Genomic DNA, 12,544 nt, shown 5'->3' with positions numbered 1-12,544 from the left:
TACATTGTTGCCATTAGTCTTATTTCCTTTTTGCCTCGGAAGGTGGTTTCAACCTTGCGGACAGAGTGCCGACTCAGTGTTGTTTCTTGGTATAAAATTCTGGGACTTGAAATTGAAGCATATTTGTGACACACACAAGCTCCATTGCATAGATGAAACGATGTTGGTCCATGCTTTGTTTTAGTTTTGGTCAACAAAGTCTTCCTGTTTTGGAAGAAGTCCTAGTAACAGATGACAATGACCAAATTCGCCATTATTATTTTTTTCTTACCTGTTGGTTATGGGTGGAATGGCTGGCTCCCCTACAACATCTACTGGAATCCTAACTTCCAGGACCTCAGAATGGGGCTTGATTCGCAGACAAGGGCTTTCACAGATGTAAGCAAGGTTGTGGGGGTGGGTCCCCATACAGTATGACTGGTGTCCTGATAGAAAGGGGACGCAGAGACTTAGGACACAGGGAGACACCATGTGAAGCCGAAGGCAGAGATGAGGGTGATGTTTCTACCACCTAAGGCATACCAAAGATGGCCAGTGACCACCAGAGGCTGGGAGTGGGACTGCTGGGACAGACTGTCCCTCCTCATGGTCTCCGAAGCCAGCCCTGCACACTTCGATCTTGAACTTCCCATCTTCCAGACTGTGAGATATCCATCTCTGTTGTTTATCAACACAAACGGTGGTGCTCTGTGACAGCCGTCCCAGCAGAAAATGCAAATGAACTACTGAGGTCCTGACTTGCTGGGCGATGAGCTCTGAGACTGGCACCCCCTTCTGTCCATCTGCCTCTCACACACGTGTTCCCGTCACACCCGCCTCCAGTGCCCTTGGTGGAACCTGCATTCCTGCCTCTGCAAACACCCCCCCACCCCCCACCTCCGAGTCCTATGCAGTCCCGGCTGCTCCTTCCCCGTGCTCAGGACCAAAGGACGGTGAGCAGCTCCCAAGACAATCACCTCCTGGCCAGTTTCCTCAATAACTTCACAGACACGTGATTCACAGCCTCATTTACCCTTACGTTCAAGGGTCCTAAAAAAAACAGGCCCTGGTAGGGTCCTAAAAAAAACAGGCGTTGGCTCAGTGGTAGAGCGTCGGCCTGGCGTGCAGAAGTCCCGGGTTTGATTCCCGGCCAGGGCACACAGGAGAAGCGCCCATCTGCTTCTTCACCCCTCCCCCTCTCCTTCCTCTCTGTCTCTCTCTTTCCCTCCCGCAGCCAAGGCTCCATTGGAGCAAAGATGGCCCGGGCGCTGGGGATGGCTCCTTGGCCTCTGCCCCAGGCGCTAGAGTGGCTCTGGTCGCAACAGAGCCACGCCCCAGAGGGGCAGAGCATCGCCCCCTGGTGGGCAGAGCATCGCCTCTGGTGGGCGTGCTGGGTGGATCCCGGTCGGGCGCATGCGGGAGTCTGTCTGACTGTCTCTCCCCGTTTCCAGCTTCAGAAAAAAAAAAAATAATAATAATAAATAAATAAATAAATAAATAAATAAAACAAATGGGCCATAGACATAATTTCTCAGGCTGTCAGAAATCTGAAGAAATGCGCTTTCTCCTCAACGAAGCCTGAGTCGATTACGCCCCTGAAGTTGCTTGGCGTGGCCTCAGCCGTCCATTTGTAACAACGTCGTGGGGTGGGGTGGTGCCCTTGACTCTCTCGCTTTAGGAAATAGCTCACTCTTTTTTTTTTCCCCCTGAAGTGAGAAGTGGGAGGCAGAGAGACTCCCGCATACACCTGACTGGAGTCCACCCGACAAGCCCACCAGGGGGCAATGCTCTACCCATCTGGGGCATTGTTCCATTGTAGCCGGAGCCATTCTGAGGCGGAGACCATGGGGCCATCCTCAGTGCCCGGGCCAATTTTGCTCCAATGGAGCCTTGGCTGTGGGAGGGGAAGAGAGAGACAGAGAGGAAGAAGAGGGGGAGGGGTGGAGAAGCAGGTGGGCACTTCTCCTGTGTGCCCTGGCTGGGAATTGAACCTGGGGCTTCCACATGGCGGGCTGATGCTCTACAGCTCACTCTTGATGCAGTTTCCTTCTGTCTCCATGGAGGTGCAGCCGGTCTTGTCCCCTGAGCTCTTCGCTATCCATGTTCTTCTCTCGAGAAGGTTCTCCCGTGTTGATCTGGACTGCGGCTCGGTGTCCCTTGCTTTCCACGCCTCTCACACCTTCATGGAGAAGGAGGGGCATCTTGAAGGATTTCTCCAAGTTGTGCTGGCATCTGGCCACAAGTCACACAGTGACGGCAGCCAGGCGAGGAACAGGCACTGTGGGGTCAGTTCGAACACAAATTCCTTCCCTGCACCCCTCGGGGCACCCAGCTGAGCCCCTGGCCAGTCGGAGACTCCGGGCTCTGTTCGCTCTTCGTGTGGAGAAACACTGGACCAGTTTTATTTCAACGATTTTCGTAATTTTGGTCAAATGCTCTTTCTCTGCTCACAATGAAAATGAATACCTGATCTTGGGGAAAAGGGAGATCCACACTGGCTGTTCTAAATGTGAGATGAGGGCTTTTATGTACAAAGAACAACACTCCAAAGCGCCAACCCCGCCCGGTGTCAGAGTGTAACCGGTATAAGAGGGTGAGGAGAAATGCAGCCTTCCTCTTCCTCCGCAGAGGAAGGCCACGCTGGCCCCCACCGGCCACCTCCCCTACCCCGGAGGGGCTGGGGGAGACAAGAGCGTGTGCACTTAGCTAGCGCCCGAGGTTGTCATTCGCCCCCCAGTGCGGCGGGAAGGGCCACGGAGCAGAGCAGAGCTCGTCCAGCTCGCCATCACAGTGGAAACAACGGTCGTTAGCCAGCACTGACTTCCGATTTACACTTACGCAAACAGCGTGGAGTTGAACAAACCGCTTGCAGAAGCTGATGGATCCCCGGTCCCATCTCCGGGGTTCACGCCCGCTCTGAACAGCACGGCGAAGGAGGACAATCTGACTTCTAGAGTAATCGCTTCTCCAAGAGTCATAGAAGAGCACACAGGTCTGTGAGCCTAGGAATGGGGTTTCAGGCACCAAGAATCACTAACAATGCAAACACATCAGTTTTTGATTGAGATGGTGCCCAGAATCTAGCTGGACCGGTGATTTGTACTGGATCCTATTAACAGGAGTGCAGCAAGCCGCACTTATGCCTGATGTAAAGGCAGCCAGCAGTGCAGGAAAGGTGGCTCCCTGGCGGTGTCAGGAACACCTGTCAGGTGACCTCCCTGTGGGTCACGCCCTGGTGAAAATGATCTTCCACAATGAGCCAAGAGGCTGCAGATCTAACTGCACGGGGCGGGGAGTCCATTCCCAGTCCCGGACCCCTCAGAGCGCGGGTCAGACGGTGGCCTGAGTAACGTTGGTCACCAGAAGAGATGTGCCCCCTTTCTGTCAGCACCTGTTGTCAGCCTGTCTAAGGGGGCACTGACCGGGAAGCCCAGAGTGTGGGTGAGCCCCAGCTCGTTTGCTCCTTTAGTGAAGCTTTGTTTCTGGTGGTTTGTAGGGTGGGAGACAGCGGTGTGTGTCACTATCTATAAAGATGGCATGCTGGAATGCCATCCCGTGAGCCCCGCCTGGAACCCCTGCGCTGCGGGCCACACGGGCCTCCCGCCCCTCCTGCAGGGCCCGTCCTCCACCCACTGGGGTCCACTCCACTTCCTTCGGCCTCGGCCTCCACGGGACGGCCTCATAGGGCCCACTCTGATCAAGGCTCTCCCTTGGGGAGCCCCACTTTGGTGCCCTGTCTTCTACCCTACTTTCTATCCCTCCCGACATGTGATAAATACTGATTTTCTAATAGTGTCTTCCCCGTCGGAAGTAAGAGCTACCGGAGGGAGGACTTTGTTGGTTTCCTTCACTGCTGGTAGGAACGTGCTTGTTTGCTACTCATTCTGGGCTTCAGAAATAGTCATTGGATAAATGGTTGGGGGCCGAAAAGGATGAGAGGTGAATCCAACAGGCTGATGGTTTATTTCTCCTCTGTGCTATTTCTGGAAACGTGTTCCAAGCCTCCCTTTCCCCCCTGCCTCTTCCTCTGTACTCTTCCCCCGTCCAGGTGCTCATGAGCCGTGTTTTTCTTTCTTTTTAAATTATTCAGTGAGAGGAGAGGAGGCAGAGAAACAGATTCCAGCATGCGCCCCAACCAGGATCCACCGGCAAGCCCACTAGAGGGCGATTCTCTGCCCATCTGGGGCCGTTGCTCTGTTGCTCAGCAATTGAGCTCTTCTTAGCACCTTAGGCAAAGGCTATGGAGCCATCCTCAGTGCCCAGGGCCAACTCGCTCCAATCAAACCATGGCTGCAGGAGGGGAAAAAAGAGAGAGAGAGAGAGAGAGGCAAGAGGGGGAGGGGTGGAGAAGCAGATGGGTGCTTCTCCTGTGTGCCCTGACCGGGAATCCACATGCCAGGCCGATGCTCTATTGCTGAGCCAACCAGCCAGGACCATGAGCAGTGTTTTTCAACGGCACAGACAAGTACATATTTCTTGGGTCACTCTTATCACTGTTGTCTGGCAGGGGCACCCACTGTGGCCGCTGTTGGGACCCAGAGGTGAGGTGATAGAGCTAATCCCATGCTCAGGTCTGTGAGTCTGTCTAGAGGCCCCCACGCCAGGCACCTCCAACCGGCGGGAGTGACATCTGTCCCCTCTTTTTCTCTGCACACAGCCACCGCCACCTGCAATCTCACCAAGGGTTTCCTCCCCAGCAAGGAGCATGGACACAGGGGTCTGGGCACCCGCGGGCTCATCCCACACCCTCCGGACTGCCTGTGACTCCGAGCATGGACGCCTGTCTACAGTCTTTGAATTTGGGATTCCGGCCCCCGCTCAGGCCTTCCGGAATCCATTCATCATCCCAGGGCGGCCTTTCCTCCCTCAAGGCAGCCGAGCTGGGGCCTGCAGCTGGCGCTGGACCCGGAAGCTGTGATCTCCAATGCTGGCTCCGGGCCCGAGGCTGTTTCTGTCTGGTGGTGGGAACAGCAAAGCCCTTCATCCTGGCAGGTTTTCTCCCAGCATGCAGCAGGGCAGACAATGCCATCGGCTCGTCCCTCCACTGACACCCTCTGTTCCCCGGCTCCTTCCAGACTTTTAATTATCTCAGACTCTCTTCCCAGAGAGAGAGAGAGAGAGAGAGAAAGACAGCGTGCGCGTGAGAGGGGGCCACCGAGCAGTAATGACAGTGTGCCCTCTTCTCATGTTATCATTATCACCATCATAATAATCTTTGATGTTGGCGCCATAATTAACAGTCGTCATCACTGTCCTTGTCATTGCCTCCTCTTCCTTCATCCCCCTCCTGCTCCTTCTCTTCTTCCTCCTTTTCTTCTTTTATCATCACCATCAACACCAACATCATTGTCACCCTCATCATCATCATAAATCATCATCACCAGCACCACTGTGACCTCCGTCCTCAGTTGCTATCATAGTTTCTACAGCCACGATTCAACTCTTTGTTTTAACTCTAATCTCCAACAACAACCCCTTTTTATTTACCAAAAAACCTTTCTGAAAAGTGAAAACTCACCCTGGGCACATGTGGTGGTAAATTAACATCAGAGGGGAAGGATGTGGCTGTCCCTCTGTCTCTTGTTGTCACTTCTATTCCCCATTCCCCATGGTCTCTGCGTCTCTGACCTGCAACCTCGGGGCCAACAAATGCCAGTTCAGCAACCTCCGAGGGCCTCCTGCATGGCTTTATACACTGTACTTCAATAAGTGGATGAAGCCCTGGCTGGTTGGCTCAGTGGTAGAGCATCAGCCCAGCATGTGGAAATTCCGGGTTCAATTCCCAGCCAGGACACACAGTTTCCATCTGCTTCTCCATCCCTCCCCCTCTCCTTCCTCTCTGTCTCTCTCTTCCCTTCCTGCAGCCAAGGCTCCATTGGAGCAGAATTGGCCCAGGCACTGAGGACAGCTCCAGGGCTCTGCCTCAGGTGCTAGAATGGCTCTGGCCACAACAGAGCAACTCCCCAGATGGGCAGAGCATCAGTCCCTGGTGGGCATGCAGGTAGATCCTGGTCGGGCACAAGTGGGAGTCTGTCTGACTGCCTCCCTGCTTCTCACTTCAGAAAAATAAATAAATAAATAAATACATAAATAAATAAATAAATAAATAAATAAAATAAGCGAATGATACCTGAGAGCTAAAGGGGTTGTGTTTACCCTAATTTGTGGGGAGGGGGTCTTAAGGACACATGACCCCCTTTGTCTTGTCTTTCTCCTCCTCTGCATGCCCCTGCCCACCTCTTGCCAAGAAACCAAAACTCTGAGTTTATACAAGAAGACAAGATGATAGAGAGGGGTCATTGCCCCATGAAGAATGTCAACTCACTTGTTTACTGATGACTACCTTGTTTGTTCGTAATTAATCACATCATCATTAATGCAGAGACTTGACAAGGTGATTCAAGGGCGGCCAAGCGGTGGGGCATCTGCACACTGGTTCATCTGGACAAAGGACAGGCACAGGGTGTCTGACAGCTGTCTTCCAATACTTGAAGTTCACCAAGTGACACAGGGAAGCAGTTTTACTCCCTGCTGCCCTGAAGCCAGACTCTCATAGGAGGGCCGCTAGCTTTATGCAGCTATTTAAAATGCAAGTGAATAACGGTTAAGCAAAATTGTGCTTTCGGTCCCTGAGTTACACGTGCCGCATTTCAAGTGCTCCTGGTGGCCTCGTAGAGAGGACAGGCACACAGAGCACTTCCATCACCCTGGAAAGTACTGAGGGACCCTGGTGCACTAAAGGTGAGCAGCAGTATTCAGCAGCTGGGACGTTCTAAAAAGTAGACTTAAATCGGTCTAAGGGAAGACTTTGCACCAAAAGGAGAGAGTTGTCTCCCAGGGAAGGACCTTGTCAACAAAACTAATACCAAGACGGGAAAGATCTGCCCCATGAAATCCTGCTGTGTAGAGACACGGACACCCACCAACCTCCCTCTGTCGCAAAGTCTGATGATTCTACGAATCACAGACTGTGTTAAAATTGTCACCAGTGTCAAAATAGAAGGACACATTTTTGTTGAGCAAGGTCAAGACTGAGAGAGTTAGAAGACACCTGCTTGATACCCATTCGCTTACAAACCATAACACAAGCTGAAGACATCCTGGTGCTGATCCAAGCTCTTCACGGCTACTCCACACAACGGAAAAGCTGGTGTTTACGTGACCGCCCCCCCCAGCCCCACAGGTCAATGAAAATAGAATAAACACCAGACAAAAAATAACCAGCAATTTCCCAGGCACAAACATGCACAGGGGACAGCTAAAAGCCAGGTTTGGGTAAACTGATTCATACGGGCAGTTTTTACACTGAGATTCTGTCTTCCACTGATAAATGGCTTTTCCAAGACGGGACAAATCCATCACAGTTTAACGAGCCTCCTGCTCATTAACAGAAAAAATGTCAAGCCCACCAAGTTCCCAGGTGTGTCAGAGCCCACAGGACAATCACTGTGGGGCGATGACGAGCTGTAGGTGCAAAGATCAAGTCTGTGCGATTTTTTATTTAATTATGATTAAAATCTGAGTTAATTTATAAAACCATTTTTTTAAAGAAACACATACATTATTAATTCGATGTGGCTCACGGATATTTAGTTTCAAGAGAAACACCACCTCTTTCATTTTAGCCGAATGCTAGTCTAATATCCAAGAATAATCAGTCCTGAAATAAGTTGCAAGCGAATAGTGATGAAGGTGAGAAAAGTCTCGATAATGAGAAACCCGGGATCCGGATGACTTCTCGCACAATCACTTTTATTAACTATAATGAAAGTTAACCCGAGGGCAACTGAGACACCTAGGTGTATATTATGTTCCGAGGAAAGACAGAGCCAACTCCACATGCCCCTCAGAGGGACCCGGATGGAACCTAGGAGAACCAGAGCCTTCCTGTGATGAGGAATTTCGTTGACAGCATCTTCTAGAGCTATTTTAACCCAAGAAAGACCCCTCCACTGGTCCTCGGTGGGACACTTCTGGGGATGCAGAGAGGCAGCGCTGATTGAGCTGAGGGAGATAGCACATCGCTTCTCCACCGTGTTTAATGCACAGCCCGGGCCAGAGCAGAGGCTGCTGCTCGATGCTGACCTGAGGTCTGTCTGTAGCTAGCTGCTCCTCACCATCCTCTCGGGGAGCAGATGCGCTGCAGGAACACTACTGACCGGAGCCTGGTCCCCACCACACACGCTCTCCAGCTGACGACAGCTGTTCGGGGTGGCCGCGCGTGTTTGCAGAGCCCGGGGCTGCTGGCAGTCCTCCTCCTTGGATTCTGCCAGTTCCTCACACAGAATGTGTGACACGGACTGGCCCTGTGCATGTGCCAGTGGGCAGTCTCTGTAGCATCGTCCTACGGTGGCACAGCGCCGGAATTATGGGGTGAAGAGGAAGCCATAGTTACCAGATGGGGAAAAAAAAACAGTTCTGGGGTAAAGTGATGGGTGTGGTCTTGATTTTTACCAACAATGAGTCATAGACAGGGCTTCGGAGGAGTCAACTGCAGCTCTCCAAATTTCACTTTCCCAGAGTGTGCTGGGGGGGGGGCGGTGGGCTGGGCCGTCTTAGGACAGTCCATTCCAGCCCCATGATTCCCTGGTGCCATTCTGGCTAGAGGGGTGGGACACTGAGGGCTGAGAAATAAGACCCAGTGTGAGCTCCCTGGAGGAGCGTCACCTACACATTGGGTCACTGGGCACAGGTACGTGTCACGACTGGAGTCCTGTTAGGCAATATCACCCCAGGAGACTGAGGGGCAGCATTTTGAGGGATGGATCAGCTAGGGGGGCTGTGGCATTGGTCTCGACAAGAGTCAACAGGAGTCCAGACAAAGACAGCAGAGGTAGAAACAGAAAAACAAAACAAAACAAAAAAAACCGGGTTCCTCATCACTAGGGCAAATCATTCAATTTGGTTCGATTCAGGAACCTGAGAAAGCGGACGGCCCGTGATTTATGGGGAGAGGCCACCCAGACAAGCAAAACCGGCATCAGCCCACGAGGTGCGCATGCTAACCCTGCGGGGTGAATGGAGATGCCTCGAGACTAAATGACCAAACAGTGAGAATCACCCTCGAGTGGATGGAGTCAAATCCTCAACCATCCTGCCCTCCTTTTGTGGTGGAACAAAGGCCACACTTATGCACCAAGTTCTAGAAACCTTTCCTATCTTTCCCTCCCTGTGCATATGGCGTTCATTTATTATTTTATTTAGGCCAACAATATTCGCTGACCGTTTATTATCTGTCAGGTGCAAAGAGGAATAGAGAGTTGAGCAGGGAGACCCAGGCACACTGAGTGGTTTATGGAATTCCATGCAATGCCCAGGAATGGGGAAGCCTCCACAGAAGTTCAATTTCTGAACAGAAGACTGTGGGATCAAGGATGGCCATACCACTAGGAGGGACCAGACCTGCAGCTTCTGAAATAGCTCCCAATGAACCCCCATCCCCTTGTGGAATCCCCTCCCTTTAAGGGTGGGCGGGACCTGGTGACTTGCTTCTCACACACAGAACATGGTTAGCAGCAGGGATGTCACGGCTGACATTACATCCCAAGCACTGGGACTACTGTCTTGCTGACACTCTTTAGGGCAGGGGTCCCCAAACTACGGCCCACAGGCCGCATGTGGCCCCCTGAGGCCATTTATCCGGCCCCCGCTGCACTTCCGGAAGGGGCACCTCTTTCATTGGTGGTCAGTGAGAGGAGCATAGTTCCCACTGAAATACTGGTCAGTTTGTTTATTTAAATTTACTTGTTCTTTATTTTAAATATTGTATTTATTCCCGTTTTGTTTTTTTACTTTAAAATAAGATATGTGCAGTGTGCATAGGGATTTGTTCATAGTTTTTTTTATAGTCTGGCCCTCCAACGGTCTGAGGGACAGTGAACTGGCCCTCTGTGTAAAAAGTTTGGGGACCCCTGCTTTAGGGTCTGATAAACCAAACTGTCCTATGGAGAGAAAGGACCCAAGGACAGTCTCCGGCCAATGGCCGGCAAGAAACCCAACAGCCATGAGGAATGGAGCCTGGCCCACAACCACGCAGGCGAGCTTGAAGTGGGTCCTTCCCCGGTTGACCCTTGGGATGAGGCTGCAGCCCAGGTGACCCTTGGGTGGCAGCTGGTGAAAGACCCTAAGTTAGAGGACCCGACTCACCTGAGACACATTCTGACCCATAGAAACTGTGAGATAATAAGTGTTGTTTGCTTTAAGATACTACATTTGGGTCATCTTATATACATGTAACCCGTTTTGCTAATTCCTTGACTGTGTATGACTGACTTGGGTTTTAATAAGATCAGATCAGATTTTGGACAAGATTTTATCTGGAACCAGAACAAGGTTTTACCAGCTTTATAAGAACAATTATCCCAAATGACTCCTTTAAAGACTGCAATGAAATTCTTCACCAATACTCAGTGACTCTCCCAGGAAAGATTCTCCCAGAAGGAATATGTTTTGATGCCTAATTTCTCCAGCCCCTTGAACGTCACTAAACATACGAATATTTGCCAATGCCCCAATTCACCACTTTTCCAGTCTTTGTCCTCCTCCCAAAAGCTTCTTGAAAACGTTATGTGTTTGTCAACTGTACCTTGGGATAAAAGTACATGGCTGCTCTGATTAGATATGTTTGTTTTAGGGTACTCTCCCCTTATTATTATACTTTAATTGGTACAGTTCATCAAATAAAAAAATAAAAAAATGACTATTCCCTCAGGGGTTTGCTTAATTTCAAGAGAACTCTTTAGAAACTGCAGGGTTGAGAAATGTATGAAGTTCTCTCTATAAAAAAAAACCAAATAGAAACATTGGCTCTTTGGGAAGAAATGAAATGATGTAAAAAAGAAAAAAGAAGATTTTGCCAACCATAGGACTGGTATGGCCTAAGTACAAACCCAGTAAATGGAACGCTGAAGAGAAAAGATTCTCTCAGAAGAATGACACTGAAATCTCTAATAAAGAACCCAGAAGTCCAAAAGAGCTTTTAAAAGACATTGTAAGAATTCTACAACTGGACTTGCATCTCCAGGTAAGCCAATTCCCCCCTCCCTCAGTTCTCCAAAAGGGATGGAATTCAACAAAAGTACCCATCGCCTGCCCCGGACGATGTCCTCTAGCTCACCCAGGGGCTGCTTAGACACCTGAATCAGAAACGCAGGCGCCTGTCTGTCTCACAAAAGCTGCAGAAACTCTTAATTAGAATGATCTCAGAAGAATGAGAAAGGCGGCGAAATCCTACACATTGTCTGCTGGGAAAATCAAAGTTCCACAAAGGCACACTTCTAAAGTTGCTAATCTCTTACAAGGTGAACATCTGCTTCATAGATACAGATACATTTCACCTGCTGGCTCATTTACAATGAAAGAGCCAACCTTAATGTTCACATATGAGCATGTTAAAAGAAGAAAAGAGAGAGAGAGACATAGAGAGAGAGAGAAGAAAGACCCAGGTGTAGAGAGGCACCAAAGCCCAGGCTGAGACTGGATGGCAGATGGTGGTGACACTTCATGAGAGATTCCTATCCGAAATGCTAAAAACGGGGGTTTTATACAATGAAAGGGACAGCTCAACTTCTCTCCTGAAGAACAGGACGGCTAGGAGATAATGAGCATTTCGTTTCAGTTTAGGGAGAAACTGCCCATTGCTTTTTATTGTTGGGATAAAATTTATAATGTGAGGGAGAAAATGCAAAACAACAACAACAACAAAAAAAAAAACCCCAAAACTGCACGACAGGTTAAGGTAAATCTCTATTAAAAATACCACTTCTTACCATGTCTCTCCCAAGAAAACCTATGAACTAGATACTAAAAGGAATGTTATTTTACTTGACAAAGGGATTTTTTATCCCACTCCTCTCTCCTAGGTGGCAGTGTGGCATAAAAAAGAGATTTCCCCAGGACCCACTGTTTCAGTATTCAAAGATCACTAAGAATCAAGAGTCAAGGAAAAACATTGAATAAGGTATCAGAAATAGAGAAACAATTTTTTTAGACAGAAAAAAACACGTAGTACTCACAGGTTCCACGTTGTAGGAGAAAAGTGCATATTCTTTATCGGGAGATATGTCGTATCTGATGGCTCTTAACGATTCCTAGAAGAAGAAATAAAAAGAACAAAAGGACTTTCACATATCACATATAAAACAACATCACTCAGAATCTGGTAGAGGCACGCAGCAGGTAGGCGCCACTGTCAACCCACTAACAAACCCAAAGTGCCACCAACTTGTCCTTTTGTTGGTGGCATGATAGTTCACTGAGGCTTTCCCCCATTTTATTTTATATATTTTTTCAAATTTCAACCAAACAATATTTACTGTGTCAACAGAAACACACCAGTGGGAACAAACAACAAATGGCCTTTCCCCACAAGACTCCCAACCTCTCTCTGTTGTTACACAAACATTCCTTTGCTCATTTTACTTGTTAGGAAGCTTACAGTGAGCAGATCTGTCCCTAAAACAGAGGTTCCCCCCCCAGGCTATTTGGCATCTTCCTTCTTTTTTTTCTTTTTTTTTGGTTTTTTTCCAAAGTTAGATGCGGGGAGGCAGTCAGACAGACTCCTGCA

At 49.6% G+C, this 12,544-nt stretch overlaps 1 protein-coding gene across 5 annotated transcripts in view; it reads right to left on the bottom strand.

The window, feature by feature from the left end:
- Positions 1-12,544, bottom strand: part of DPP6 (dipeptidyl peptidase like 6) — a 590,008-nt gene that overhangs the window by 139,281 nt on the left and 438,183 nt on the right. For all 5 annotated transcript variants that reach the window (XM_066235792.1, XM_066235795.1, XM_066235791.1 and 2 more), the window contains exon 5: positions 11,994-12,068. In XM_066235792.1, the coding sequence (XP_066091889.1) occupies positions 11,994-12,068 (75 nt within the window). The remainder of the gene's footprint in view (positions 1-11,993; positions 12,069-12,544) is intronic.

The sequence above is a fragment of the Saccopteryx bilineata genome, chromosome 6 (genome assembly GCF_036850765.1).
Source record: "Saccopteryx bilineata isolate mSacBil1 chromosome 6, mSacBil1_pri_phased_curated, whole genome shotgun sequence".
Taxonomy (NCBI): domain Eukaryota; kingdom Metazoa; phylum Chordata; class Mammalia; order Chiroptera; family Emballonuridae; genus Saccopteryx; species Saccopteryx bilineata.
This window is presented reverse-complemented; position numbering and strand designations above follow the sequence as displayed.